Source organism: Pristiophorus japonicus, chromosome 2 (genome assembly GCF_044704955.1).
Source record: "Pristiophorus japonicus isolate sPriJap1 chromosome 2, sPriJap1.hap1, whole genome shotgun sequence".
Lineage (NCBI taxonomy): Eukaryota > Metazoa > Chordata > Chondrichthyes > Pristiophoridae > Pristiophorus > Pristiophorus japonicus.
In genome coordinates this window covers 37,427,287-37,451,485 of record NC_091978.1, presented here as the reverse complement: position 1 = coordinate 37,451,485, position 24,199 = coordinate 37,427,287, and the positions used below count along the sequence as shown (strand labels likewise).

At 41.5% G+C, this 24,199-nt stretch overlaps 1 protein-coding gene across 4 annotated transcripts in view; it reads right to left on the bottom strand.

Moving 5' to 3' along the window:
• Positions 1-551: 551 nt before the first annotated feature.
• The window catches only part of st3gal5 (ST3 beta-galactoside alpha-2,3-sialyltransferase 5), a 50,324-nt gene continuing 26,676 nt past the window's right edge, over positions 552-24,199 (bottom strand). For all 4 annotated transcript variants that reach the window (XM_070866863.1, XM_070866866.1, XM_070866864.1 and 1 more), the window contains 2 exons: positions 17,602-17,760; positions 552-5,715 (listed from right to left, as the gene is read on the bottom strand). In XM_070866863.1, the coding sequence (XP_070722964.1) occupies positions 5,449-5,715; positions 17,602-17,760 (426 nt within the window). In that variant the 3' untranslated portion in view covers positions 552-5,448. The remainder of the gene's footprint in view (positions 5,716-17,601; positions 17,761-24,199) is intronic.

The window sequence follows — 24,199 nt, the reverse complement described above, 5'->3', positions numbered from 1 at the left end:
CATCTAGTTCGCTCTTTATTTTTCATATGGGTCGTTTTTCCCCAGGCCCTTTTAATCTCAACCAAGGACCGTACTTTTGTTCAATCTTAATACAGGTTTTAGATAAGTTGAATTGTTGCTCTATGTATTCTTTTAACTGTTCGAGGATTTCATCTATCGAAACCTCAGGTGGTGCCGGCCAGCCTTTAACAGTTGTAGGCAATTCTTTGCTTATCTCCTGTTGCCATAATACTGATTTCTTTACTGGGGTGTCGAGTCGTAGGCTTTCCAGCCAATCAGTGGGTCGGTGATTAATTAACTAACACACCGCCGAAGTTAGGTGTCTATGGGACCTCGAGCCGACTACCAACCGGAGGGTTCGCAAACCGGAGGCTTTCGGAATCACGTAGGAGGCGAATTTAGACTTTTGACCGAGGACTTTTATAAAGAGGAGTCCTTACCTCAGTATGTCAGACCGATTTCCAAAATTCAGTTTCTTCCCTCAGCGATCGTGTTCGTGACGCCAAAATTGTTAGCTCTCTTAATTTCCAATGAAATACGAACTCCGAGTGTAGTTTTAATGTAACTTTATTCTGGCAGCAGTAACAAGCTTCTGGCTTTAAGCCAGGCCTTTGTCCTTCTGAGACCACATGGCCAAAATGGCTGCACTTATACCTGGTTCAAATTTACAGAAAAGAACTCACCTTCTTTGACCTTATTGGCTCAATTGATAGTCTGCTAACCTTTTAATTGGCTCGCTACCCAAGGTCCTAAAATGTCAAGTTGATTGATGACTTAATGCAATGTGGTCTGTGTTTTCTCAAAAACTGCAGCCAGGCTGCAGAGCTTGAATTCTCTATCAGGCAGCATCCGTGATGAGAAAAACAGAATTAACGTTAACATAGATGCTCGCCTGACTTGCTAAGTAGTTCTAGCATTTTCTGATTTTATATTTGAAATTTTATTGTTCGCAACTCCTGATTGGCTTCACTCTTGGTTAAAATGTGCATGCAAAGAGATCAGCAGCATTCAATGTATCAGAAATCAAGACTTAAACTGCCAAATGCCTCCAAGAAAAAGGTAAATTTCATGCCTTAATCTTAATTGCTTGTTATAATATATAACATGCTAAAATTAAGGTGCTTGATTTACTCCTGGCTTGTCACCCTTAGTCATTCTACAAGGTGGCATGAAGTCAGTTAGTCCCTTGTAATAATCATCAGTGAATTTGGACAGTTGATATTTGTGCATAACTTTTGGGTTTCTCTTTATTAAATGCAATAATTTCAGGAAGGTATAATTGGAAAATAAAAATATTAGGCAGTCTATGATTACAACAGAAGGATGACAGTTTGGACAATTTGAAATATAGCAGGAAAGTTATTTTCATCCAGCTGCTGCAAATTTCTAAAAGAAAAAAATCAAGTTTTTTTAGAATTTTATCAGTCAATAAGGAGCATACCTGAACTTCAAAAATCTAGTTTTACAAATATTACAAAATCTGAAGAAAAAAAATGATGTAACTCAGGCCTCAAAATAATTAGATTAATAATTTTACACTTTGATCTCATCCCAGGTTTGCACTTTTTACCAAGTAAAAAAAAAACACAGGAGCTTGTGCACTGTTGGGATTATAGCCAGAGTCCAGATATTTACCTGTTAATATTGAGAATCTATTGAAACTTGAGTAACTAATGCTTCCATATTGTAGGACACAAAAATAAATGGAAAATTAACTATTTAAAAAAAAAAAATCAGACTTTAGACGTTCTTTACACCAGAGATTTCTGGATAACCTATTCGAAAACTGGATGGTCCAGTCCAAAATTGGAGGAGTGAGAATTCTAGAGCATAATTAGAAAAACAATTTAGTACATGACAATCCTAAAACTAGACATAAAAGTACAGCAGAAAGGTACATTACAGGCATACTGCAAGTACACACATTAAATATAATACACCATCCAACAATATTTATTTATGTTTAAACATAATGAACAAATATTCATTATGCTAAGTTCAGTTTACTATCTAAAACAAATTCACATTTTGTTTTCACATAAAACAGATTTTAATTTTACAATTAAAAACAAGTTGAGGCAAAACAAATTTACAGTTTCTGTAACCCATTTATTGCTGTACAGTCAAAACCTGCTAAGATCACATCATTAAGTCACAAATTTGAAGTAATATTTTACTGCCTCCCCAAATCATATAGGGGTAGATTTTACAAATTAACTTTGCATAACAGCGGCACTTACCAGAAACCCTTACGTGAAAAGGATCTCCTATTGCAGAAAGCTGTGCCAGGAGCATTCATTCTACCCCACATAGAAATAAAAGATTTAAGTCACCAAGAAGTTGGTTTCTTAAATCTCTCTGAACAGCAATCTAACTTTATTTAACTCTTCAGGTAACTCAGATGGTTTGCTTGTTGATGCAATTCTTAGAGAAGTACCAATGGGCGAATGGTGGTCGCCTGTGCTGTATTATTCTATGAAATGCCTCATTAATCTTCCACAGCAGGTTATGCCAGACGTGAAAAAAAATGTTAAATTAGGCCACATTCTGATTATAGCCACCTTTGAGAGCAAAAAGAAATTGCATTAATTCTAGTAGGAAGTATTATGATAGTGATGGGGCTTTTAAAATTCTCCGTTATCATATACAAGTTAGCAATCCACTTTGTTCAGAGGCAGCTGGCCAACATCTAGAATACCCAAATGAGATCAAAATTAAGAGCTTTTAGTAATTTTTTTTTTTACAAAATTTGCTCAAAATTGTCGTCTTGCAACTTGGTTGCAAGAGAGATATTTGTAAAATTTACCTAATGCTGGAAGGTTTCAACCCCCTGGCTCATATTCAGCAAATGAGAGAAGCCTTCCCAGACTAAGCTTGTGGAGAGCATATTTAGAATAATGGCAGTCTGAATGGTAAGGAGATATATGATATTGTGGGGACAAGGTAAAGGAAACAGTTGCATTTTTAGAAAGTGTTCGTTGGTAGCATACATTGTGGAAATATAAAAATCTTTCCAAGAATTTGGGGTAATTACTTGTTTTGTGGTACAAGTACAGTATGTGACACAATCAATAGTGAAGTTCTAAATATGAAGTCGACCAGACAACTCACAAACAGTAAGGCAATTTAGAATTTATTCATCAATAACCAGCTTTTGTGCTGTATTACAATCAATAAAAACTGGAGTGCAAGTTGATTTCTCCATCTCAGCCTTACTGTCAGAGAGATATGCTAAGCAGGACCAGGTATTTCCAGTTATAAAGTAGTATTGGCAGACAACTGGGAGCAATTTTCACTAGACTGGATGATGCATGGTCTAAGGAGGTATAAAGATGGACAACTGTGAGTTCATGCTCTATAAACTAACAACAAAGTAAAATGAACAGTGCAATAAACAAGATTTATTTTAAGTGTAACACTGGGGCAAAACTAGCAAGGTCACATAGCCGTTAATTATAATGATGTAATCTTTTCAAGTTTTGCCTACATTGATTCTTTCTTTAGATACACGTTTTCCAGTGGATGGACCCTATTTGTTTCTGCCCAAATTACAATCACCAAAGGCCAATTATTTACTGCTTTACAAAATATTTTGGTACAAAATTCCTGGCCTTCAGTAGCTTTCCCATGTGTATTGATTACAGTTCCAGTAATAGCATCTCCAAGAAAGTAGAAATTTGTAGGTGTCATTGGCAGTTGACTCGCACTCTACATTGCATAGGCAAAAAAAATGAATACAATAATGTTGCCTTTTTCGGTAGCTTCAGGGAAAAGAATGAAGCAGTATCCATTTAGTTCAGAAATATTAGGTAAAGTTTCACAAACTGATCCAAATTTCATTGTCCTAATTGTCATTTCCAAAGGCAGAACTGAAAATAGTGCCGAGCCAATAAGACAAGTCACCTGAAAGATTACTTATTTTTCTCTGTAAACTAGAATATTTAAAATTTAATCACTAGCACCTTCCACCCAAAGTGCTACAATCAATTATCATCTCTGGGATAAAAATGTAAAAGAAAATAATGTTAAAATCAATAAGACTTCATACATGTAACATTAGTCAAGAAGCACATTCAACTGGCTACATGTGTGTCCATATAAAATATACAAATACACAGTCAAAAATTATTTGATTTTACAGTAATATACATAAGCATAAAGTTGGGCAATTTAACTCCATACAAGATTCAATTGCCTGAGTCTTCTGCAGGAAACAGAATTTACCAAAAATTTTAAGTCACATTATCTCTACAGATGGAGTACCCACTGGCTTCCACTAGATGTCTTTAGTACTTTTAAAACTTCTCAGCATCATAACATTTTTAGGTGCTCTGGGTGAAAGTGACTTCAGTGATAGTCGCTTTCGCCAATGTTGCGCTATGTAATTCATTTTACATCTGATTTTCTTTAAAAGAATATCAAATAGGGTGTAAAATGAGCTGCTGGTTTGCTACCGGCTCCTTTGCACTACCACCGAAGTCCACTCTCAGCCCCATAGTATTCACATAACAAAATCAGCATCATTCCGGGGTACAAACTTTTTATATTTGTGTGCATCAGCTTGTATGGTATTATTAGCAAATAGTAAATTTAATGTTGATACCTCTAGCCCACTAGAGTTGCCATCTGAAAAGCAGCAGGGAGTGGCTGCCAGACAAACACAGTTAAGTCTAAAAACTTCACTTTGGGCATTTTTTGATATGACAAGAATGTATCAGCTTACTTCCAGGCCTGACCTTTGTGCCCTTTTGTTTCACTAATTATGAGCTGATGTGTAATCTGGCAGCTACATCAGAATCAGATGGACGTGTGCAGTTCTATAACATCACAAATATAGAACATGTCTGCGGCATATTAGCACAGAATTTAAGTTGTCCTCTCCAAAGCACTGAGATGCCTTTCTCTAGATCCATTTACCTCTAAAATACCACGTTTTGCAAAATGCCAAACTTCCATTAGTGCCATTTAAAAATAAGGCATATATGCAAATTAAGAGTGTCTTAATTAATATTAAATTGGGCTTAAAATCCACCAGTGACATTCGGGAAACAAAAAAAAGTTTTAAAACTTCATACAGACGAGAGAATGATATGCAGTGGACATTGCAATCTCAATCAGCACATCATAAATGCTCCGTCGAATTGACAATATTATCCAGCTCCAGTTTTAAGACATTTCAGCGAAAGCTGCGATAACATTACTGACTCCAATTTAGCTCAATACCTAAATTAACTCAGCTAGCGACATACTCTCTTTCAAAGTTACAATTCCTGGGTTTGATGAATGATTGAGAAAAATAATTCCTGTGAAAGTTCTCAGTAGGAACATGCAAGACTGCACTATTTCCTTAATGGCAGCATTGAAACGGCCTTGGCTAATAGGCCTCAAAACGATGTCTTCTCCTGGAAGAGCATTTATTATTCTTAACATATGTAAACTTTCAGATGGTCATGCTTTTCTCTCATTGCAAAATTTGCAGTGAATCCCTCCACTGAGGTCTGTCACAACACCTGCTTTTACTAAATCTTCCAGGAAACTCCTCTCAGTTTCCACATTGTGCATTTTTTGGGCCTTCATAGCACTCATCGGGACATTTTCATAGTAATGTAATGGTATTTGTGGTTGACTAAAGTTGTATCCAAATCCTGCCAAGCTGACCTCATCGCATAAATGCGTAGCCAGAACAACAGCGCTGACTCCCAAGGTAGGAATATTCTAAAATATAAAATCAGACAATATTCATGTTACTAAAGCAAGGTTTTTTTTTGAACAAAGTACAAGTCTAGCATCGCATTAGGACATTAATAAAAATCTGAAATCATTATTAGTTGCTTCAACTATGAACACAAGAAAGTGTAACAAACAAAACTGACAGACACAAAAAGATCAGCTGGTCCATCAGGCCTGTCCCATAGTCATGTCGCAAATAAGCGTTATGACCCCGCCTCCCCCCTCCAATGCTCCCCATCAACAGTCATGTAATCTCCTTGGGGAAGCAAAAAAACCAGAGCAAGAAAAGGCCAGTAACCAAATAAGGATATACCTCACCAGCTGATGCTTGCCACATTGAAAAAACAACAGACACACACAGCACAGAAAAATGGCTCTGCAGCATGCCTCCGAACCGAAAAAAAAATGCGCATCTACCTTCAACCTCCCAGGCTTCAGAAACGTTGGGTCCTGGGCCTGCATAAAGGCCCACTGATCCCAGGGATGCAGGTGGTTTGAAAGCGTCCTTAGGATCATGTGGACCCGGTCCTCCAATCAGAAAGGAGGATTCGGAATACGCTTCCGGGGATTCCATTTACGAACAGAATCTCCATAAGCATATCAGGAATCCCCAAATAATTAAATAATTTATACAACTGAAATAAAATAAATGTTCCCATTTTCAAATGTAATTAAAAGTCCCTTCAATAAAGCATGTACAATTTTAAAAATGATTTCAAACATTTTAATCTGGCCCAAAATTTACATAAACTAATTTTAGATGCACATGATTTATTATTTAAAATATTTTTCAGATTTATATTAACCCTTACAATGGTGAAAACCGGCCCTATACCTGCTTTAACCAGGTATAAGGACATTTACTGGGCAGTTGTTGGGCAAATAGTCCAACTCTGCACCAGCGAAAGTGATTTTTTGGGTTGGTGTGGATGATCTGTCAAGGCAAAATTTGGCAGATCACAAGTTCCGGGTTTTCGCACATGCACAAACCGCGGAACTTGCGGGGCCTTTCTAAGAACATAAGAACATAAGAATTAGGAACAGGAGTAGGCCATCTAGCCCCTTGAGCCTGCTCCGCCATTCAACAAGATCATGGCTGATCTGGCCGTGGACTCAGCTCCATTTACCCGCCCGCTCCCCGTAACCCTTAATTCCCTTATTAGTTAAAAATCCATCGATCTGTGATTTGAATACATTCAATGAGCTAGCCTCAACTGCTTCGTTGGGTAGAGAATTCCACAGATTCACAACCTTCTGGAAGAAATTATTCCTTCTCAACTCGGTTTTAAATTGGCTCCCCCGTATTTTGAGGCTGTGCCCCCTAGTTCTAAAAAGGGAGGGAGAACAGCCAGTTGTCGTGGTGCACATTGGTACCAACGACATAGGTAAAAAAAAGGGATGAGGTCCTACGAAATGAATTTAAGGAGCTAGGAGCTAAATTAAAAAGTAGGACCTCAAAAGTAGTAATCTCGGGATTGCTACCAGTGCCACGTGATAGTCAGAGTAGGAATCGCAGGATAGCGCAGATGAATACGTGGCTTGAGCAGTGGTGCAACAGGGAGGGATTCAAATTCCTGGGGCATTGGAACCGGTTCTGGGGGAGGTGGGACCAGTACAAACCGGACGGTCTGCACCTGGGCAGGACCGGAACAAATGTCCTAGGGGGAGTGTTTGCTAGTGCTGTTGGGGAGGATTTAAACTGATATGGCAGGGGGATGGGAACCAATGCAGGGAGACAGAGGGAAACAAAAAGGAGGCAAAAGCAAAAGACAGAAAGGAGATGAGGAAAAGTGGAGGGCAGAGAAACCCAAGGCAAAGAACAAAAAGGGCCACTGTACAGCAAAATTCTAAAAGGACAAAGGGTGTTAAAAGAACAAGCCTGAAGGCTTTGTGTCTTAATGCAAGGAGTATCCGCAATAAAGTGGATGAATTAACTGTGCAAATAGATGTTAACAAATATGATGTGATTGGGATTACGGAGACGTGGCTCCAGGATGATCAGGGCTGGGAACTCAACATCCAGGGGTATTCAACATTCAGGAAAGATAGAATAAAAGGAAAAGGAGGTGGGGTAGCATTGCTGGTTAAGGAGCAAATTAAGGCAATAGTTCGGAAGGACATTAGCTTGGATGATGTGGAATCTATATGGGTAGAGCTGCAGAATACCAAAGGACAAAAAACGTTAGTGGGAGTTGTGTACAGACCTCCAAACAGTAGTAGTGATGTTGGGGAGGGCATCAAACATGAAATTAGGGGTGCGTGCAATAAAGGTGCAGCAGTTATAATGGGTGACTTTAATATGCACATAGATTGGGTTAACCAAACTGGAAGCAATACAGTAGAGGAGGATTTCCTGGAGTGCATAAGGGATGGTTTTTTAGACCAATATGTCGAGGAACCAATGAGGGGGGAGGCCATCTTAGACTGGGTGTTGTGTAATGAGAGGGGATTAATTAGCAATCTCGTTGTGCGAGGCCCCTTGGGGAAGAGTGAGCATAATATGGTGGAATTCTGCATTAGGATGGAGAATGAAATAGTTAATTCAGAGACCATGGTCCAGAACTTAAAGAAGGGTAACTTTGAAGGTATGAGGCGTGAATTGACTAGGATAGATTGGCGAATGATACTGAAGGGGTTGACTGTGGATGGGCAATGGCAGACATTTAGAGACCGCATGGATGAACTACAACAATTGTACATTCCTGTCTGTCGTAAAAATAAAAAAGGGAAGGTGGCTCAACCGTGGCTATCAAGGGAAATCAGGGATAGCATTAAAGCCAAGGAAGTGGCATACAAATTGGCCAGAAATAGCAGCGAACCCGGGGACTGGGAGAAATTTAGAACTCAGCAGAGGAGGACAAAGGGTTTGATTAGGGCAGGGAAAATAGAGTATGAGAAGAAACTTGCAGGGAACATTAAGACGGATTGCAAAAGTTTCTATAGATATGTAAAGAGAAAAAAGTTAGTAAAGACAAACGTAGGTCCCCTGCAGTCAGAATCAGAGGAAGTCATAACGGGGAACAAAGAAATGGCAGACCAATTGAACAAGTACTTTGGTTTGGTATTCACTGAGGAGGACACAAACAACCTTCCGGATATAAAAGGGGTCGGAGGGTCTAGTAAGGAGGAGGAACTGAGGGAAATCCTTATTAGTCGGGAAATTGTGTTGGGGAAATTGATGGGATTGAAGGCCGATAAATCCCCAGGGCCTGATGGACTGCATCCCAGAGTACTTAAGGAGGTGGCCTTGGAAATAGTGGATGCATTGACAGTCATTTTCCAACATTCCATTGACTCTGGATCAGTTCCTATGGAGTGGAGGGTAGCCAATGTAACCCCACTTTTTAAAAAAGGAGGGAGAGAAAACAGGGAATTACAGACCGGTCAGCCTGACATCGGTAGTGGGTAAAATGATGGAATCAATTATTAAGGATGTCATAGCAGTGCATTTGGAAAGAGGTAATATGATAGGTCCAAGTCAGCATGGATTTGTGAAAGGGAAATCATGCTTGACAAATCTTCTGGAATTTTTTGAGGATGTTTCCAGTAGAGTGGACAAGGGAGAACCAGTTGATGTGGTATATTTGGACTTTCAGAAGGCTTTCGACAAGGTCCCACACAAGAGATTAATGTGCAAAGTTAAAGCACATGGGATTGGGGGTAGTGTGCTGACATGGATTGAGAACTGGTTGTCCGACAGGAAGCAAAGAGTAGGAGTAAATGGGGACTTTTCAGAATGGCAGGCAGTGACTAGTTCTGTGCTGGGGCCCCAGCTGTTTACACTGTACATTAATAATTTAGACGAGGGGATTAAATGTAGTATCTCCAAATTTGCGGATGACACTAAGTTGGGTGGCAGTGTGAGCTGCAAGGAGGATTCTATGAGGCTGCAGAGCGACTTGGATAGGTTAGGTGAGTGGGCAAATGCATGGCAGATGAAGTATAATGTGGATAAATGTGAGGTTATCCACTTTGGTGGTAAAAACAGAGAGACAGACTATTATCTGAATGGTGACAGATTAGGAAAAGGGGAGGTGCAAAGAGACCTGGGTGTCATGGTACATCAGTCATTGAAGGTTGGCATGCAGGTACAGCAGGCGGTTAAGAAAGCAAATGGCATGTTGGCCTTCATAGCGAGGGGATTTGAGTACAAGGGCAGGGAGGTGTTGCTACAATTGTACAGGGTCTTGGTGAGGCCACACCTGGAGTATTGTGTACAGTTTTGGTCTCCTAACCTGAGGAAGGACATTCTTGCTATTGAGGGAGTGCAGCGAAGGTTCACCAGACTGACTCCCGGGATGGCGGGACTGACCTATCAAGAAAGACTGGATCAACTGGGCTTGTATTCACTGGAGTTCAGAAGAATGAGAGGGGACCTCATAGAAACGTTTAAAATTCTGACGGGGTTAGACAGGTTAGATGCAGGAAGAATATTCCCAATGTTGGGGAAGTCCAGAACCAGGGGACACAGTCTAAGGATAAGGGGGAAGCCATTTAGGACCGAGATGAGGAGGAATTTCTTCACCCAGAAAGTGGTGAACCTGTGGAATTCTCTACCACAGAAAGTTGTTGAGGCCAATTCACTAAATATATTCAAAAAGGAGTTAGATGAAGTCCTTACTACTAGGGGAATCAAGGGGTATGGTGAGAAAGCAGGAATGGGGTACTGAAGTTGCATGTTCAACCATGAACTCATTGAATGGCGGTGCAGGCTAGAAGGGCCGAATGGCCTACTCCTGCACCTATTTTCTATGTTTCTATGTTTCTAGTCTCCCCGACCAGTGGAAACAAGCACTCTGCCTCTATATTGTCTATCCCTTTCATGATTTTAAATGTTTCTATAAGATCACCCCTCATCCTTCTGAACTCCAACGAGTAAAGACCCAGTCTACTCAATCTATCATCATAAGGTAACCCCCTCATCTCCGGTATCAGCCGAGTGAATCGTCTCTGTACCCCCTCCAAAGCTAGTATATCCTTCCTTAAGTAAGGTGACCAAAACTGCACACAGTACTCCAGGTGCGGCCTCACCAATACCCTGTACAGTTGCAGCAGGACCTCCCTGCTTTTGTACTCCATCCCTCTCTGAATGAAGGCCAGCATTCCATTCGCCTTCCTGATTACCTGCTGCACCTGCAAACTAACTTTTTGGGATTCATGCACAAGGACCCCCAGGTCCCTCTGCACCGCAGCATGTTGTAATTTCGCCCCATTCAAATAATATTCCCTTTTACTGTTTTTTTCCCCCCCCCCCCCCCCCAAGGTGGATGACCTCACATTTTCCGACATTGTATTCCATCTGCCAAACCTTAGCCCATTCGCTTAACCTATCTAAATCTCTTTGCAGCCTCTCGGTGTCCTCTACACAACCCGCTTTCCCACTAATCTTTGTGTCATCTGCAAATTTTGTTACACTACACTGTCCCCTCTTCCAGGTCATCTATGTATATTGTAAACAGTTGTGGTCCCAGCGCCGATCCCTGTGGCACACCACTAACCACCGATTTCCAACCCGAAAAGGACCCATTTATCCCGACTCTCTGCTTTCTGTTCGCCAGCCAATTCTCGATCCATGCTAATACATTTCCTCTGACTCCGCGTACCTTTATCTTCTGCAGTAACCTTTTGTGTGGCACCTTATCGAATGCCTTTTGAAAATCTAAATACACCACACCCATCGGTACACCTCTCTCCACCATGCTCATTATATCCTCAAAGAATTCCAGTAAATTAGTTAAACATGATTTCCCCTTCATGAATCCATGCTGCGTCTGCTTGATTGCACTATTCCTATCTAGATGTCCCGTTATTTCTTCCTTAATAATAGTTTCAAGCATTTTCCCCACTACAGATGTTAAACTAACCGGCCTATAGTTACCTGTCTTTTGTCTGCCCCTTTTTTAAACAGAGAGGGCGTTACATTAGCTGCTTTCCAATCCGCTGGTACCTCTCCAGAGTCCAGAGAATTTTGGTAGATTATAACGAATGCATCTGCTATAACTTCCGCCATCTCCTTTAATACCCTGGGATGCATTTCATCAGGACCAGGGAACTTGTCTACCTTGAGTCCCATTAGCCTGTCCAGCACTACCCCCTTAGTGATAGTGATTATCTCAAGGTCCTCCCTTCCCACATTCCCGTGACCAGCAATTTTTGGCAGTTTTTGTGTCTTCCACTGTGAAGATCGAAGCAAAATAATTGTTTACGGTCTTAGCCATTTCCACATTTCCCATTATTAAATCCCCCTTCTCATCTTCTAAGGGACCAACATTTACTTTAGTCACTCTTTTCCGTTTTATATATCGGTAAAAGCTTTTACTATCTGTTTTTATGTTTTGTAATCTATCTTTCCTTTCTTTATTGCTTTCTTAGTCATTCTTTGCTGTCGTTTAAAATTTTCTCAATCTTCTAGTTTCCCACTAACCTTGGCCACCTTATACGCATTGGTTTTTAATTTGATACTCTCCTTTATTTCCTTGGTTATCCACGGCTGGTTATCCCTTCTCTTCCCGCCCTTCTTTTTCACTGGAATATATTTTTGTTGAGCACTATGAAAGAACTCCTTAAAAGTCCTCCACTGTTCCTCAATTGTGCCACCGTTTAGTCTACTTTAGCCAACTCTGCCCTCATCCCAATATAGTCCCCTTTGTTTAAGCATAGTACGCTCGTTTGAGACACTACTTCCTCAGCCTCAATCTGTGTTACAAATTCAACCATACTGTGATCACTCATTCCAAGAGGATCTTTTACTAGGAGATCGTTTATTATTCCTGTCTCATTACACAGGACCAGATCTAAGATAGCTTGCTCCCTTGTAGGTTCTGTAACATACTGTTCTAAGAAACGATCCCGTATGAATTCCTCCTCACGGCTACCTCATGTGATTTGATTTGATCAATCGATATGTGGGTTAAAATCCCCCATGATTACTGCCGTTCCTTTTTCACATGCCTCCATTATTCCCTTGATTATTGTCCGCCCCACCGTGAAGTTATTATTTGGGGGCCTATAAACTACGCCCACCAGTGACTTTTTCCCCTTACTATCTCTAATCTCCACCCACAATGATTCAACATTTTGTTCATTAGAGCCAATATCGTCTCTCACAACTGCCCTGATATCATCCTTTATTAACAGAGCTACCCCACAGATGGGGGCCTCACCTTGACGATGCAGCATAATGTTGCTGGTAACCTAGTTCTAAAATAGACTACTGTTGGCCAGTTACAAAACACAGCACTGGCAACAGGCCACTTGCTGGTCCCTCAGTCAGGGATCATTGTGCTCTCCAAGGAACTACTGAGCACAGGCTCGAGAGGAGACCATTTGCCCGTCCTTTCAGTCAGGAAATGTTGTGCAATGCATGGAAACAGAGAAACAAAAAAAAAAATGGCAGTGGCAGGGGCAGAATTGTGACTATAATCAGCCCTTTTAAAAAATGTCAATGATTGGGAATTTCTAACAGCAGCAATTCTGGCATTGAACGTCTAACATAAGTTAGGCCATTGTGCGTCCCGATTCTCCAATGGTGAATGGAGGTCAAAATCTACTGAGAATTTATTTGAATATGGTGCAGCGACGATGGTACAGTGGTGAATCAGAAGCAGCACAGCCAAAGGTCAATAAAGATCACCAATCACACAGTACTTGAGTACTTTGCATAATTGCCAATGCTCAAAAATATCAAGCTCAGCACATTAAGAAAAAATAACATGCATTTTTAGAGCTTTTCATTTTGTTTCAGAGATGTTTACAGGACCAACTTCTTCATCCTACCCTAGCATCAAGCAGCAATTAGTCTATACAAAGACTCTCTGTTGCCACAGGTTGGCAGAGCCAAGCTGCTGTACGACCTGACGTAGAAGAATATTCCACAGAAAATCCTGCAGGAGCTCTCAGACTGAAAGGGAATTGAATTCTTTGCGCAAGCCTCGATAAAAACATCAGAACTGCAGAATGCTGCTTTCATTTCCCAATCAGATTGGCCAATTTCAGTCTCAATTACCGAAGTGTGTGCACCTTTATGAGCGTGCCTTCCAACAACCAGAATTCTACCACGAATCAAGGAAATTTAGCAATGCTGCTGTTTTGAATGGAGCGGAACTATTATAATTAACTTTCACCTGTTTCCGCAAGGCTCTCTGAAGAAAGATTTGCATTTATATATCACCTTTCACTACCCCATCATCATAGGCAGTCCCTCGGAATCGAGGAAGACTTGCTTCTACTCTTGGAATGAGTCCTTAGGTGGCTGAACAGTCCAATACGAGAACCACAGTCCCCATCACAGGTGGGACAGATAGCGTTGAGGGTAAGGGGTGGGTGGGACAGATTTGCCGCATGCTCTTTCCACTGCCTGCGCTTGATTCCTGCACGCTCTTGGCGATCTCAAAGCACTTTACAGCCAATTAATTACTTTTGGAGTGTAGTCTCTGTTGTAATGTGGGCAACGCGGCAACCATTTTGCGCACAGCAAGCTCCCACAAACAACGTGATAATGACCAGATGATGTTAATTAAGGGATAAATATTGGTCAGAACACCAAGGATAACTCCCGTGGTCTTCTTCAAAATAGTGCCATGGGATCTTTTACGACCAATTGAGCGCGCAGACCTCGGTTTAACGTCTCATCTGAAAGCAGTGCAAATAACCCAGGAAATTCTGATGTGGCATAAAAACGAATATAACTCAGTTGCACCACAATTTCCTGGAACTTCTGCACTAGAATAATGGTGTATGCACAAGTTTTCAATAAATTCCAGACCATGATGATGACTATAATAAAACTGTAATTCAATAAACGACCACTGAGTGGTGCCAAACATCCATTTAAAGTTTTCATACATACACAATGCAAGTTATATTTTCGAAAGTAGTGGTTGCTAAATTTTTTTTTAAAGTCGATAATTGAGGCAAACAAAAAAGGGATAGTAGGCTTATTAATGTGGTTTGGAAAGTGCACAAAGTGGTAATGAGTTATAACTGCTTTAATGAAATAGTTCAATAGGTTGCGTGCAAGTGTTTATGATCTCGGAGGCTGTAAAGTTGACATTTATGAGAAATGCAAACTCACACTGGTCCAGAGGAAAGAGAGAATGTGCTCTCTGAGAACGGGGTTAAGTCACATTAGTGGGACGAAGTAGAGCAAGCTTTATTCTATGCCTGACTTGAGAGTGCACAATGCTGAATATAGGTACTAATGAAATTTGAGGAGGACTAAAAAGGCAAAGAGATAACCCAGGGAGCTGCAGGCGGGGTAGCCTGATATGTATGAAAGGTACTGGAGAGCATCCTGAAGAAATAAATAATGAACCACCTGGAGAAATAACAGAACCATCGGAGATGCAGCATAGCTCTACGGGAGGGAGCTCACGTCCAACAAATTTCTGCAAGATAATAAACCTTGTGGTCGGGGAAATCAAAAAATATTTATATAAACTCCTTTCATGTCCCAAATCATTTCACAGCTAATGCAGTATTTTTGAAGTGTGATCACTCAGAGAATTGTGAACCTGTGGAATTCTCTACCACAGAAAGTTGCTGAGTCCAGTTCGTTGGATATATTCAAAACGGAGTTAGATGTGGCCCTTATGGCTAAAGGGATCAAGGGGTATGGAGAGAAGGTGGGAGTGGGGTACTGAAGTTGCATGATCAGCCATGATCATATTGAATGGGGGTGCAGGCTTGAAGGGCCTAATGGCCTGTTCCTGCACCTATTTTCTATATTTCTATGTTGTTACTCAGACAAATGTGACAGCCAATTTGCACACAGCAAGGACCCAACAGAAAACAATTAAATCCATTTATGGTGGCGTTGGTAGATTAATAAATGTTGGTCAGGACACTGAAAAAAAACTACCCGGTTCTTCTTTGAATATTGCAAAGGAATCTTTTGCATCTACATGAAGAGGCAGACTTGGCCTCACTTTAAAGGGCTAGAATTTGCTGTCAAAATAAGTGAGGCTAATGGCGCTCGCCGTCATTTATGTGTAAGAGGTACAACAATTTCAGACGAGGGGCAGATGCAGGGTTAAATGCGATTCGCACCACTCCGTTAGCTTTGTGAAAATGGCATTCCGCTGTCTGCCTCACCATTAACATGCATTGAATAGCGTGAAGTTGCGGTATTTGTGTGGTAGATATGAACTAAAGCCACCGCAGATATTTATGACGAGTAATTAGTAGCGCAGGTACTCTTAACAATATGATAATTGTTCATTATTGTCAATCAACCTCTCTGATGCTGAAAATGTCAAATACTTAATTTTAAGTTTGTTTTTTCTTACATTTCATTTGTCGCTCTCTCTTTTAATGCAATATTTCTTTCCCTCTATTTCTTTTCCTGTACCCGATTTAACATTGAATTCACCCCCTTTAAATCTCAGTCCTTCCGCTGTTTATTTCCCAATCCTTAAATTTCACTAGTTAAGGAGATACCTGTTGGTTGCAGTCCCAGATGCCTTGTTTCCCTCGCTACACTTTTACCAGTTAGCACTTTCAGCTACTTTGTGGGCAAAATCTTTTTGAGCTGAAGGGTGGAAGGTCATGTCTAACTAATGGTAGACACCATTAGATGTTCTACTGCAGTAAAATCTGGCCCATTGTCACATATGAAAGCCAACACGTCTGACATTGCAGCGCTCCCTCAGTAATGCATTGGATTATGTGGTCAATGGGGCTTGAATCCAAGACCTTCTGACTCAGATCCAGGAGTGCTACCACTGAGCTGGCCCTCAGTAGATGCTAGTTATTAAGGTTTCAGCAAAGCTTTTGGGAACGTTCCACTCAGAGTAATTATCGAAAACTGACTGAAGTAAAGAAAGTAAAGGGTGGTTGTTGGTGAAGTTGGATCAACACTAGGTGGTATGCCACAAAGATCCGTGCTAGGGCCAATGTTGTTTACAATATAGGTAAATTACTTGGAAATGAAGAGAGAAACAAAACTCAATGTGATACCAAACTGGGAGGGACTGCAAATAAGTTACAAGAATAGCCTGTATAGATTGGGGAGCCAGATGTCTTTTAATGTGGAAATAAAGTAATGTCAAAAGATTCTTAAAGGATAAAAGTCAGTTGCAATACAAGTTGAATGGTACTATTTTACATGACAACACAGATCAATTTGGTGGTACTGTTGGATATATCACAGTGTGTGGCAGCAGTAAAAAGATCAAATAAAATCTTCAGCCAGAGGCATAGAGTATATATTATAGAGATTGATTGAGTTTGTACAGAGTACAGGTCTGAACCTACCTGGACTACTGTGTGCAATTCTGGTCACAGTACAAGAAAGACAACCAGACATTGAAAAGGATGCAGTGAAGGGCAGCTATATTGATAGATGGAATCAGGCAATTAATTTATGAGGGGGGGCTGTAAAAGCAGAGAATGGTTACACTGGAGAAGAGAAGATTGGGGGATAAAAACTATGTTCTAGTCATTCAAGATCCTAAAAATACACGGAAAAGGCTAATAGAGGGGACAGAAGAGTGGCCAGCTTGGAAATAATGCAGCGAGAACCAGGCACAAAAAGGGCATAAAACATACCCTTTTCTTAGTCAATATTTAACTCTATCCATTTTTACATTTTCATGAAGGAACAAGATTCTCCTATGTATCACCACAATGGATACAAAAGTGGACCACTGGTCCACATTGGATGCACACAATGGAAAGCTTCCAAAAATATGATAATATTCTGCAGTCAGAGCTGCATTTTTGTTTCCAACAAATATTAAAAGGATATAAACTTATACAACAGTCTTGGGCAACCCTTTACCAAACATCCATAATCATGTGACAGTGCCTTAAAACCATGTTTCTCCAAACTGTAATTTTCCCATAACCAAACAGCTCAAATTCAGCCCATACCTGGTCCCATCCCCACAGTTTTGATCGAGGTTCAGGTAACTGCAGAAGATCAATAGCCGTCTCTCTTATGATCTCTGGGTTCAGAATTCGAAACTGTGCTGGTTCAATTGGTATTTCCTTTGCCACTTCCTGCCAGAACCAGATTTTTTCCCAAAATGACTAGAGTAGGTAATGGTAAAAAAAATGTTAATACTGGAAATTGACAAATGCCTTACGTACAGCTGTGTCATTGTTTCAGAATATTTATGCTTATCAAGTTAATTCACCAACTACTACACATCACTTAGGCCTAATGTCATTTAAACCAATACTGGGCTACAATTTTCCATTTCAATACAAGGTGCCAGTATTTGTGTGTCCTTTTTAAAAATCAATTTACTACTAAATATATTTTCTATTTGAATGTTCAGCACAAAAACTTCAATGAAGAAATGTTACCCTTTTATTGGGCAGTGTGCAGTTCATATTGTGGTCATTTTTAGCCAAAAGCATATCAAACCTACACGTACATAAGAACATGAGATAGGAGCAGGAGCACATTTGTCAAACATGATTTCCTTTTCATAAATCCGTGTTTACTCTGCTCAATCCTATTATTTTTTTTTAAGTGCCCTGTTATCATGTCCTTAATAATAGATTCGAGCATTTTCCCGACGACTGATGTCAGGCTAACTGGTCTGTAGTTCCCCGTTTTCTCTCTCCCTCCTTTCTTAAATATAGGGTTACATTTGCTACATTCCAATCCGTGGGAAATTTCTAGAATCTATGGAATTTTGGAAGATGACAACCAATGTCTCTATCTCTATAGCCACTTCTTTCAAAACCCTAGGATGTAGGCCATCAAGGGATTTATTGGCTTTCAGTCCCATTAATTTCTCTAATACTTTTTTTTTTTTACTTAATAGTAATTTCTTTCAGTTCCTCAGTCTCAGTAGACCCTTGGTTCTCCACTATTTCCGGGAGGTTTTTGCATCTTCTTCCGTGAAGATAGACAAAGTATGTGTTTAATTTCTCTGCCATTTCCTTATTCTCCATTATAATTTCTCCTGTCTCAGCCTGCAAGGGACCCACATTTACTTTCACTAATCTTTTCCTTTTTACATACATAGAGAAGCTTTTACAATCTGTTTTTATGTCTCGCGCTAGTTTACACTCACATTCTATTTTCCCTTTATCAATCAATTTCTTGGTCCTCCTTTGCTGAATTCTAAAATCCTCCCAATCCTCAGGCTTATTGCTCTTTTTGGCAACATTATAAGCCTCTTGTTTTGATCAAATACTATCTTTAACTTCTCTGGTTAGCCACGGTTGGACCACTGTGGGATTTTTGTGCCTTAAAAGGAATGTAAATTTGTATATTATGTATTCATTCTTTAAATGCTAGCCATTGCTCGTCTACCGTCATATCTTTTAATGTAGTTTCCCAATCTATCTTAGCTAACTCGCTCTTCATACCTACATAGTTTGCTTTGTTTAGATTTAAGACCCTAGTTTCAGATTTAACTAAATCACTTTCAAACTTAATAGAAAATTCTATCATATTATGGTCACTCTTCCCAAAAGGTCCTGTTACAATTATTAACTCTTTCTCATTGCACAATACTAGATCTAAAATAGCCTGTTCCCTAGTTGGTTCCTCAACATACTGATCTAGAAAACTATCTTGTAAATATTTTATGAATTAAAGTTCCCCATGATTACTGTATTACTCTTGTTACATACATCTCTAAATTACTGATTTCATGTATTTTCAAATACCATGCTCTGACAACTGAAGTAGCTGTTTTTCCAATGTAAACCCCTCATTAGGATATTCATCCTGATGCTTTCTTCCACAATTATATTTGTCATATTGAGCTTGCAGGATTAATACCAAATTCTAGCTGGTGCAAGTATGGAGTTATATCATCCTCTCCCATCATGTACATAGGATTAAGGAGAACTCCTTAAAACTCTGCATGAATGCTCCAACCCATCCTCTGACAGTGATGTACATTACCTCCGATCATGCCACTCAACGAAAGAGCAAACTGGATACTCAGTTCTTTACAATTATAACAAAACAAATTGCAGCACAGGATGTTATGCTTCTTTATATAACAGAGAAGTAAAGGCTGGGTAAAGTTCTTGCTACAGTTACATTGTGCCTGGTAATGAGTTCCAGACCACATCTTAGAGCTAAGCTTCTTTACACTGACACAGTTAGGGTTGGGAGGGAGCTGCAAGCACTACTGTAGTAGAGAGGTGCTAAGAGAAGATCAGTTACTTCCTACAAGGGAGGGAAGATCAGACAGAGATCACCAGGTTGTTTTTGTACAGCTCCTCGTGAGCAGTTTAGAGTGGCAATGTTGTTTACCTACCCATAGGCAGGTTACCACTTGTATTCCCAGCTAACTTTCACATGTTTCTCAGGAAAAAAAAATAACTTGAGAAAGAGAGTTCATCCTCTGAAAAAGAAAAAAAAACAAATGAAGGTACCTCTTGGGGCTATTTCCATCTTCAGTTCTATATAAGGACTGAAGAACCCAGTAAATGATTTCCTCCTGATGATTCAATACCCCACCAGTAAGTCATCATTTGCCAAAATCAAAACAGAATCAAACGCCGAATAGGACATAATTCTGGTTTGTCCATCAAAAGGACAGCTATTGATGAACCACAGAAGTCATGCTGCTGTGGAGAAGTAATGATCTTGGGCACCTAAAGACACATCTTAACCAGTCCCTTTTAACTAAATATTTCATCATCATAGGTAGTCCCTCGAAATCGAGGAAGACTGGCTTCCACGCAAAGTGAGTTCCCCGGTGACTACAGTCCAATGCGGGAATGACAGTCTGTGTAACAGGTGGGGCAAACAGTGGTTGAAGGAACACAAGAGGTACAGATTGACAACTCAAATTAAATACAAGAACATAAGAAATAGGAACAGGAGTAGGCCATATGGTCCCTCGAGCCTGCTCCGCCATTTAATATCATGGCTGATCTGATCATGGACTCAGCTCTACTTCCCCGCCCGCTCCCCATAACCCCTTATCCTCTTATCGTTTAAGAAAATGTCTATTTCTGTCTTAAAGTTATTCAATGTCCCAGCATCCACAGCTCTCTGCGGCAGTGAATTCCACAGATTAATAACCCTCTGGGAAGAAATTTCTCCTCATCTCTATTTTAAAAGGGTAGCCCCTTATTCTAAGATCATGCCCTCTAGTTCTAGTCTCCCCCATCAGTGGAAACATCCTCTCTGCGTCCACCTTGTCAAGCCCCTCATAATCTTATAGGTTTCGATAACATCACCTCTCATTCTTCTGAATTCCAATGAGGCCCAACCTATTCAACCTTTCCTCATAAGTCAACCCCCTCATCCCTGGAATCAACCTAGTGAACCTTCTTTGAACTGCCTCCAAAAGAAGTATATCCTTTCGTAAATATGGAAACCAAAACTGCACGCAGTATTCCAGGTATGGCCTCACCAATACCTTGTATAGCTGTAGCAAGACTTCCCTGCTTTTATACTCCATCCCCTTTGCAATAAAAGCCAACATTCCATTGGCCTTCCTGATCACTTGCTGTACCTGCATACTATCCTTTTGTGTTTCATGCACAAGTAACCCCAGGTCCTGCTGTACTGCAGCACTTTGCAATCTTTCTCCATTTAAATAATAACTTGCTCTTTGATTTTTTTCTGCCAAATTGCATGACCGCACACTTTCCAACATTATACTCCATCTGCCAAATTTTTGCCCACTCACTTACCCTGCCTATGTCCTTTTGCAGATTTTGTGTGTCCTCCTCACACATTGCTTTTCCTCCAATCTTTGTATGATCAGCAAACTTGGCTACATTACACTCTTTCCCTTCTTCCAAGTCGTTTATATCGATTGTAAATAGTTGGGGTCCCAGCACTGATCCCTGCGGCACCCCAAAAGTTACTGGTTGCCAACCAGAGAATGATCCATTTATCCCGACTCTGTTTTCTGTTAGTTAGCCAATCCTCTATCCATGCTAATATATTACCCCCAACCCTGTGAACTTTTATCTTATGCAGTAACCTTTTATGTGGCACCTTGTCAAATGCCTTATGGAAGTCCAAATACACCACATTCTACTGGTTCCCCTTTATCCACCCTGTTCGTTAAATCCTCAAAGAACTCCAGCAAATTTGTCAAACGTGACTTCCCCTTCATAAATCCATGCTGACTCTGCCTGACCGAATTTTGCTTTTCCAAATGTCCTGCTACTGCTTCTTTAATAATAGACTCCAACATGTTCCCAACCACAGATGTTAGGCTAACTGGTGTATAGTTTCCTGCTTTTTGTCTGCTTCCTTTTTTAAAATAGAGCCATTACATTTGCAGTTTTCCAATCTGCTGGGACCTCCCCAGAATCCAGGGAATTTTGGTAAATTACAACCAATGCATTCACAATCCCTGCCGCTACATCTCTTAAGACCCTAGGATGCAAGCCATCAGGTCCAGGGGATTTATCTGCCTTTAGTCCCATTATCTTAAGGGCGGGTGGGGAGCCTGGTTTGCCACACGCTCCTTCCGCTGTCTGTGCTTGATTTCCACTTGCTCTTGGCAACGAGACTCGAGATGCTCAATGCCCTCCTGGATACTTTTCCCTCCACTTTGGGTGGCCTTGGATCAGGGATTCCCAGGTGCCGGTGGGGATGTTGCACTTTATCAAGGAGGCTTTTAAGGCATCCTTGAAATGTTTCCTCTGCCCACCTGGGGCTCGCTTGCCGTGTCGGAGCTCCGAGAAGAGCGCTTACTTAGGGAGTCTCGCGTCGGGCATGCGGAAGATGTGGCCTGCCGAACGGAGCTGGTCGAGTGTGGTCAGTGCTTCAATGCTGGGAACGTTGGCCTGAGCGAGAACACTGATGTTGGTGCGTCTATCCTCCTCGTGGATTTGCAGCATCTTGCAGAGGCAGCGCCGGTGATACTTCTCCAGCGCTTTGAGATGTCTGCTGTATATAGTCCACGTCTCAGCCATATCAGAGGAGAGTGTCACTACTGCCCTGTAGACCATAAGCTTGGTGCCAGATTTGAGGTCCTGGTCTTCAAACACTCTCTTCGTCAGGTGACCGAAGGCTGCGCTGGCACACTGGAGGCGGCGTTGGACCTTGTCATTGATGTCTGCCCTTGCATCCGTCCCAAGATAGCTCCCTAGGGAGCTCACCTGCTGAACAATTATATCCCTGGCCATCTGTTGCCATCCTACACCCTTTACCCCCAATCTGCCCCCTCCAGTGCGTAAGTTTCCGCTGGCCCTAATAGTGGGTGCATTTCTTTACTCCTAAAGCACAAACCCATGCTGCAAGGGCAGCTACCTGAATTCACTCCCCAGTCCCCAACCATGCCTACTCTTCATTTTCAGTGACCACACTTCATTTCCCCCACTCATTGTGGACGGCCCAACTACTCCTCGCAGGTACCGTCAGCGTCCGGGGAGCTCCCAACCAACTCTCAGGTTTGGATCCCAGAGTACTCACCGACCTGACACTGCTGGCGCCTTGTCTTCCCTTCAGCCACCGGCCCCACTCGACTGCAATGCCGTCCTGACCCTGCTGACGCCCCGACTTCTCTTCGGCCACCAGCCCCACTCGACAACGGAGCTGACCTGACCCTGTTGGCGACTCTACTTCCCTTTAGCCACCGGTCCCGCTCGACTGCGGAGGCAAAGACATCTGGAGGAATCGCAGCGTTCATGCAGTACGTGTAATGGTGGCAGCCACTTCTCTCCTCCTGCGACCCACCGAGAAACAAAGATGGAGTGGGATGGAGCTAAAAAACGGGAATGGGAACAGTGTTTGCCCTTAGCTGGGGACAAATCCCTGGGAGAGTGAAGCATTGCCTCAAGACCTTCACCCTCCACACCTTGGATTTCCCACCATCTAGGCCCATACAGCAGAGCTAGGTCTCCAGTCGTCTCACCCCTTGCCACTGGACCAAGACCTTGCTCTGCTAAGCCCATGTGGTAGCCATTGCGCAACGGCCACCCCATGTTAAAAGAACTGTCGCGCAGGCATCTTCCGCCCTTCTAAATGAAGTTTGGGAGCTGGAACGTCAGGCCCCTCATGGACAACCCAACAGTGACGGACCAGAATGTCACACAGCTATCGTTGCCCGAGAGCTCAGACGCTTCGACGTCAACATCGCCATCCTGAGACCCGGCGGGCAGGGGAAGTTCAGCTCAAAGAACAAAGTAGTGGTTACTAAATATTTAGTGTCGATGGCAAAACAAAGTAAAATATTGAATAGATTTACTGACCCAGCTTTGTAGCAGATACTCTTGTCAAATATAGTGCTGTTAGGGAGTTCCAGGATTTTGACCCAGCGACGATGAAGGAGCGCAGATATATTTCCAAGTCAGGATTGGTGTGACTTGGAGGGGAACTTGGGGGTGATGGCGTTCCCATGCACCTGCTATAACTGTCCTTCTAGGTGGTAGAAATCGCGGGCTTGGGAGATGCTGTCGAAGACGTTTTGGGGAGTTGCTGCAGTGCATCTTGCAGATGGTACACACTGCAGCTACAGTGATGGAGTGAGTGAATGCTTAAGGTGGTGGATGGAATGCCAATCAAGCGGGGCTGCTTAGTCCT